Consider the following 7,588-nt stretch of genomic DNA (forward strand, 5'->3'; position numbering starts at 1 on the left):
GAGAGTTTAACATACTTATTTAATGTTTTGAAATTAATAAAAATAGATGATGGTAGAATTTTCAATAATTGTAATTGGAAAATATTGGAAGATGACTCGTTTAAACACGGAAGAAAAGGCGGAACCTTCGGTCTCTTAACCAGGAAGCCAACTGGGGACATTTTTCGCCGTGTACCATACATTATTGGCTCCAAACAAGGCGGACTGCGTTCAACTTTGTCTAAAAACCTGCTCCGCGGGACCAGTTTCAGTGTTATTTTTGTGGATTTATTTGGCTCGTCATGTCGGATACATGGAGCAACATTCAGGCGCACAAGAAGCAGCTGGACTCCCTGAGGGAGAGGCTGCAGAGGCGGAGGAAAGACCCCACACAACTGTCCGCGGGTATGTTCAGATCATGGTTCAGATCAATCTGCAGCGACAATCGATTGTGTTTCAATTCAATCAATGGAGTTCAATGGGATCAATTAGTTAGGAATGAGTCCATAAATGGTCGATGCATCAGTGGTGTTCAACCGGAAGCGTCACCAAGTGGAACCACTAATCGCAATCTTGCTACCAGTAAACATTCCGTGTTTGGACAATTGGTTGATAATATGTTGAAATGTAATTTATTTAAAGTTAATATTGAGTTGTTTAATTTAAAGTTGAGTATGTAGGTTTCTGTGAAGTCCTGAAGTGTAAGTTGAATTCTGTTTGACTGATCAGTAGGAGTCATGATAATCTGCTTATAGATTATCCCAGCTCTTAATGAATGATGTTGGGGTTTTTTTGTCCATTTTTTTAATGTTTGTTATTTTGGAAGATCTTTTTATTTTAATTTTTACATATTACAAACAAAAGAATAATTTAAACATTTCAACTAAGTGATGTTTTTTTTTTTTTATAAGAAACACAATAAGTAAATTAATGAAAAAACAAGTCAATAATAATATGTGATAATGATTTAAAATAAAAGATTGATAACTACTTAAGCAGGAAAATAAAGAATAGTGAAACTATAATACGATAAATAAGTTACTATCAAAAAATGAATAATTGGAAAAAGTAAAAGAGCAATAAGTATACAAATACAAATATATATCCATACATATATACACACATATACATACATACATGCACATACATACACACACATGAAAATAACAATAATAAAATAAGCAAATGAATAAATAAACAAACAAATAATTAATTTTTTTATGTTAAATTTGCCCATCTGTTCCACAAAACAAACAAATAAACAAACAAATAAACAAACAAACAAACAAATAAATAAATAATACAAGGGATGAATGCATAAGTACTCAGTGGAGGATATTTAACCAAATGATGATGTTTTTGTTTTAATAAATTTCCCACTGATAACAATAACAATAATAATAATAATAATAATAAATAAATACATTTAATTTCGAGGCGCCTTTCAAGTCACCCAAGTTCACCTTACAGGGAATAAAATAAAAAACATTCATCATTAAAATATAATTGAAACATCTTAAAACAAAAAGACTAAATAATAATGTAAAATATTAAAAAATAAAAACTAGCATAACTGTAAATGTTCATGGTATGTTTCGCATCTGCCTTTTAATTGATAGGACAGCTAAAGAGAGACAGGAAATGGGGGAGCAGAGGGTGGGAGAGGACATGCATTAATTGGTTGAGGCTGGAATCAAATGTGCAATGAGGGCTTTAGCCTCTGTATATGGGGCGCACGCTTAAACCGCTAGGCCAACGACAACCTGCTTGTACACACTTTAAACAGAATTATACATTCAGGTGGAATAACTTCATATTTCGGCATCAAATTGTTATCTTTGTATGATTATTTGCCTTTACATTGTCTTGATCACAATTGATGCACAGGGTCAAACATCCTTTTGGGTTCTTGAATGATGTGAAACAGTTTTTAAAGAAGCCAACCTCAGGAAAGGTGTTCTTATTTAGCATCTGTCTGAAGTTTGTTTTCTCTGTTGTTTCCTCGTTCAGATGCCATTGGCAGCAGCACAGACAGCTCCACTGCCCGGAGTGACAGCCCTGTGCCATCCACACCTTTACCCCCTCAGGAAGAGACTGAAAAACCACCGGACCCTGAGCTGGAGAAGAGGCTGCTGGGATACCTGTCTGATCTAAGTCTTCCTTTGCCCATAGACTCCCTTGCCATTACAGATGACCTCAGTGTGAGTGTTTGTCTCATGCACTGAAATTATTATACTAAAATGTGTTTTAGTGGATTCTTAAAAACGTCTTTCTCTTCTCACAGTTTGAAGCGGCCGTCAGTCACTCCTGCATCCAGAGTCTGCTGCTAAAGTTCTCTGCGCAGGAGCTCATCGAGGTGAGACAGCCTGCCTCCTCCTCTTCTTCTACCACCTCCTCCTCAGTGGTTGTATCAGTGGACCACACAAAACTATGGGCCATGATCGGGCCTGGAGGTGGAGCTCAACGGAGCGGAGTCAAGAGAAAAGCAGAAGATCAAACCCAGAACAAAAGAGCTCCGGGCTTCTCGCCCTTGCTCAAGACCTCTGCTTCTCCCCCGCACTCTTTCTTCTCCTCTGTGACGCCTGCCGTCTCCACAACGCTGGCGGGGACTTCCGCTTCAGGGGGCGGGGCCGAGAAGAAGGGCAGGAGCAGCAAGAGTCAGTCGTCACATATGGACATGGAGATCGAGAGCCTGCTGAACCAACAGTCCACAAAAGAGCAGCAAAGCAAGAAGGTAGGAGAACTGGGTCAAGAGTAGGAAGTTGAGGACGTGCATTATGAAAGTTTAGAGAGATAGAATGGATCGTAAGGATGGATGTTTTTATTCTGCCAGGTGAGCAGAGAGATTCTGGAGCTGCTCAATGCGAGCACGGCGAAGGAGCAGTCCATCGTGGAGAAGTTCAGGTCTCGCGGGAGAGCTCAGGTCCAGGAGTTCTGCGACCATGGGACCAAAGAGGAGTGCACGCGATCCGGGGACACACCTCAGCCGTGCACAAAGCTGCACTTCCGGTCAGTGTCTCTTGACGTAGACTCAGATTTATAATGAATCTGAGCTGGATGTCAGTGTTTCCCCAGCTTCCATTTCTCTTTATTTAAACGTCTAATTAAAGCACATAATACTCTGACATCAGGGAGGAAAACAGGATGCTTCCTTCTGCCTGAAGAGGTCACTATTACACAAGTTTTGAAGCATTATTCCAACAACAGGCACCACATTCAGCTGCTTTAAAAACTGATCTCCCTTCCCTGATAACTTAAATAAGAATCTAGAATACTAGAATAAGTTCTCCTTGGTGATTTCTGGGGTTCTTCTCCTTCTTTCCTTCAGTCGCATCATCAACAAGCACACAGACGAGAGCTTGGGCGACTGCTCCTTCCTCAACACCTGCTTTCACATGGACACCTGCAAATATGTCCACTACGAGATCGACAGTCCCCCAGAGGCTGAGGGGAGCCTAATGGGGCCCCAGGCCGGAGCCACTGAGCTCACCCTGTGTGATGGAGACCCAGACAGCAACGTGGGCAAGCTGTTCCCTTCACAGGTGAGGAGGCACGGAGGGAAATAACGACAGAGAGGAGATATGTTTTCATGAGTGATGAGTGTGTTTGTTTGATTTTTTTTTTATGTTATATTTTTGGGCATTTTTGCCTTTAATGGACACCATTGTTTTTCTGCAGTGGATCTGTTGTGACATCCGATACCTCGACGTGGCCATCCTGGGTAAATTTGCGGTGGTGATGGCCGACCCTCCGTGGGACATCCACATGGAGCTCCCCTACGGCACACTGACAGACGACGAGATGAGGAAACTCACCATCCCCATCCTGCAGGATGACGGCTTTCTGTTCCTCTGGGTCACTGGCAGGTACACCAGTCAACCGTCTCACACAGTACTGACTTTTCCCTCAGTTTATTCTCTGCTCGTGTTTCTATAAGGAGCTGACAGATGTGGTAGATGATATGAGTGAAGGTGGGAGTGGAAAAACCTCTCCTGCTTTACACAGACATATTTTGACCATAAACACAGTCCAGCTGTCTGCATGGGAGGAGTTTCCTGACACAATGTGTACATTGTACATGCAATGATTTCCTGAGGGCTGGCGCGCAACCTAACCTAACCATTACGTTAATCCGTGACCAAAGCAGAGTTTTGAAGCCTATAGACACAGTCAGCACCCTAGAAAACGTCCCATCTGGTTGGCGCTGAGGGGGAAAACAAACCTCTAGCCCCAATGCAGAAGAGCGGCTGTGTGTATTCTGCACAATTAATAAACAAAAAAATCTGAATATAAAGTTTTATTTACCAAGACCGGTCATCTGAGCTTGGTCGTCTGTGGGTTCCAAAACCAAAACATACGCATGTCTAGTCCTTAAGTAACTGTAACATTATCTTAACCTTACCCAGTGTATCCAGTGTATCCAGTGTATGGTATACGTAACAGTGCATGATTTTTTCAGGGGTACCATAAATGTTGGATTGATAGTTAGAAGGCAAGGCTACTTATGAAAGTATTTTAAGTTGTATTTATTATATCTGTAGAAAATGTGAAATGATCTCTTATCAGCTGATTAGTAAATGTTGTCTGTTGGTTCTGAGAGTGGGATCTTTCGTCCAGTCTTTTATAACATGTGGACAGTAATCCGATCCTGTTCTGTTTCACATGATTGTTCGCATTAGCGTCGGAGTTTGAAATCTGTGCGTTCACAGAGGTTGGTTTTCCCCACCCCAAATTATGACGCAACACCAACTGTATCTATTCCCTTAATTAGGCAAAACTAGTAAGTTAAATATCTTCAAAATTAACAAGTTATATGAAAATTCACCACCGCACAGTGTGTGCTGAGAGAGAAATAAGCTATTCAGACTCGAACCGTTTTTTGAACCAGGCTGTAAACATGTTTATTTTTCTGCTGTAAAGATCGTCTTCTTTGAAATGGTGTGTATGTGGTTTCCAGTGTTTCTGCAGCCAGCCTCAAGTGGACGCTCGATGAACTGCAGTTTTTAACACTTCTGCATGGGCTTCATATTTTGAGACCAGATGTTCCCGCTGTTATTCCCCAATGAAAGACATGGAAACATGAGGGCGTACATAATCAGAATGTGACACACTCGTCAGCTGATTGGCTTTAAAACCATTTGACTAAAACCCAATGACTAAAAGAAAACCCTGCTCCCTTCGTTTCATTCTGTCAGGCATACGCCTAAAAGAAAAAAGTTAATCCTAAAACTGCAGGATGAAGCATTTCAAAGGTAGATCAGTGTTTGCTCAAACTCATCATCTGCCTAACCTCTCTCCCTGCAGGGCCATGGAGCTGGGCAGAGAGTGTCTCAGTCTTTGGGGGTGAGTATTCCCTCGTGCATGGAGTGGAATCAAAGCACCATTCTGTTTAGACGGCACTTCATTTTTTTCCCCTGCGCTTTTCTCCCTCAGCTACGAACACGTGGATGAAATCATTTGGGTGAAAACCAACCAGCTTCAGAGGATCATCCGCACAGGGAGAACGGGACATTGGCTGAATCACGGGAAGGAGCACTGTCTGGTAACTTCCAGTGTGTTCTTTGCAAACATTTCAAACGGTCGCAGTGTGTTGAGGCATCTCAGGACATTTTGCAAGCTCAGGCACGAGACACGGCCTGAAAGCCTGAGGGTGTTATGGAGCAGGCTACAGATTGATTGTGTATAAACAACAGAGTCCCATGTGATTTCTTTCCCAGGTGGGCGTGAAGGGTAAACCTCAGGGCTTCAACAGAGGACTGGACTGCGATGTCATTGTAGCAGAGGTAGATGAACGCAGCGTCTGTTATTGTATGATTTATTCAGCCTGAAGTGGTCGCTTCATTCTGAACTCTCTGCTTCAGGTCCGTTCCACCAGTCACAAACCGGACGAGATCTATGGCATGATCGAGAGACTCTCGCCCGGCACGAGGAAGATCGAGCTTTTCGGTCGACCCCACAACGTCCAGCCCAACTGGTAATCCCACATCACGCTTTAATAACAAAATATGTCACATAAGGTGCATTTCGACCGAGAGTTCCGGGTTCTTCCAGCCCCCAGAACTACTTTACCCTGGACTAAAAGGTGACCCCATTGATGTCTGTGTTTCGACCACGGGCTGAAGTCCGGGATAGATTGTGCAAATCAGGCCAGTGACTTATAGAGATAAAAAAAAGTAAAGCCACTACACCACCAGACCAGTAGAGGGCAGTAAAACAAAGATGGATGCCATTCATCACAGATGACACCATAGAAGCAGACGGACAGGGAGGTATCATTATGAGCAACACAACAGTTAGCCTGTTAGCATGGAAGAGACTCAGCTGGTGCTGTTTTAGATGGTGCTATATTTCATCACAGATGGATTCACTGAATCAACACGTGAGAGAAGATAAGCGCGAGTAGCAAAGACGTTTCAACACGGCTTTAAAATCCTTTTAAACTCAAAAGGCCGTGGCAGAGATCGCTGGTGTTTTGGTTTAGACAGCGACTGTGTTAACTGGAGACTTCCAGCCGGATGCATCCCTCATAAACGTCTTTAGGCGATCATTAAATACAGATCATGAAATATGCATTCCCAGGAACTCCCTCTGTTTCAGCAGCTGTGTAAACTCCACAAACACTGACACGTCCAGCTGAAGGTCTCCAGTTTACAGGGTCACTTTTAAAACCGTAACACCGGGAGAGACACATTCGCCTAAGGCTGAGAGAAGACTACTGTTACAAGCTACAATCAGGAGAATCACAGCTTCTTCTTTTGAAAAGTGCACACACATACAATAGAGATAGAACAAATAAAAACAAATTAAAGATAGAGAAATCAAGTGAATCACAGATGTGTGATGTTACTGTGGATGGCGTACAGAATAAAAACACTGCAGTTAATCTACCAATCAGACACGTTCAGCATTGCAGGCCCCGCCCCCCTAAAGTCCCGCAATCTTTGAAAAGTACTACCCCCCCAAAGCAGGGGCTTTTCAGGGGGGAGATTATCTACCCCTGAACTAAATTTGGACCCTGGTTCCTCTGGTCAAAATGCAAGCTGTTCAGTGGTAAAGTTTTATGTTTAACACATGTACTGATTTTTAACTCTTACCTCGTAGGGTGACTCTTGGAAACCAGCTCGACGGCATCCATCTCTTGGATCCTGAAGTTGTGGCTCGATTTAAGAAGCGTTATCCAGACGGAGTCATCTCCAAACCCAAAAACATGCAGTGAAGACTTTCAGTGGGTGAAGGTTTGGAGGAGTTAGTCTAAAGACTGATTTTTATTTTTTATACCAGTGAGCTAATTTCTCAAATCTGTCTTTGTCAGGAAACGACACCAGTAAAATCATGTAGATCACATCTGGAGCTTTTTTTTCTGAATTTCTGTAAATATATAAAACCAAGAAAAAACAGGAAGCAGTTTCATTATGTACATTATTTGTTATTGTGTTAGCAAAGAATAAAGGGTTCTTTGACATACAGAGATGTGAAAAGGTGACAATGTTCTGCATCAAAGTACAAACGTTGACATTTTGATTTCAACCAGTTTTGACAATCGTTCAGGATCAGCACTTCAGGCGAACACAGAAACCCTTTTAATCCTTAAAAACCTGCTGTTTGGTCA

General features: G+C 42.2%; 1 protein-coding gene across 1 annotated transcript; it reads left to right on the forward strand.

The window, feature by feature from the left end:
- Positions 1 to 139: 139 nt before the first annotated feature.
- Positions 140 to 7,380, forward strand: mettl3 (methyltransferase like 3). Its single transcript, XM_034676224.1, has 11 exons — positions 140 to 384; positions 1,990 to 2,180; positions 2,264 to 2,713; positions 2,813 to 2,988; positions 3,308 to 3,521; positions 3,658 to 3,845; positions 5,284 to 5,322; positions 5,413 to 5,521; positions 5,697 to 5,762; positions 5,841 to 5,953; positions 7,081 to 7,380. Exons 1-11 carry the CDS (start codon positions 282 to 284, stop codon positions 7,193 to 7,195), a joined length of 1,764 nt encoding a protein of 587 aa, XP_034532115.1. The 5' UTR covers positions 140 to 281; the 3' UTR covers positions 7,196 to 7,380.
- The last annotated feature ends 208 nt before the right edge of the window (positions 7,381 to 7,588 follow it).

Source organism: Notolabrus celidotus, chromosome 23, assembly GCF_009762535.1.
Source record: "Notolabrus celidotus isolate fNotCel1 chromosome 23, fNotCel1.pri, whole genome shotgun sequence".
In the NCBI taxonomy this organism is placed as follows: Eukaryota; Metazoa; Chordata; class Actinopteri; order Labriformes; family Labridae; genus Notolabrus; species Notolabrus celidotus.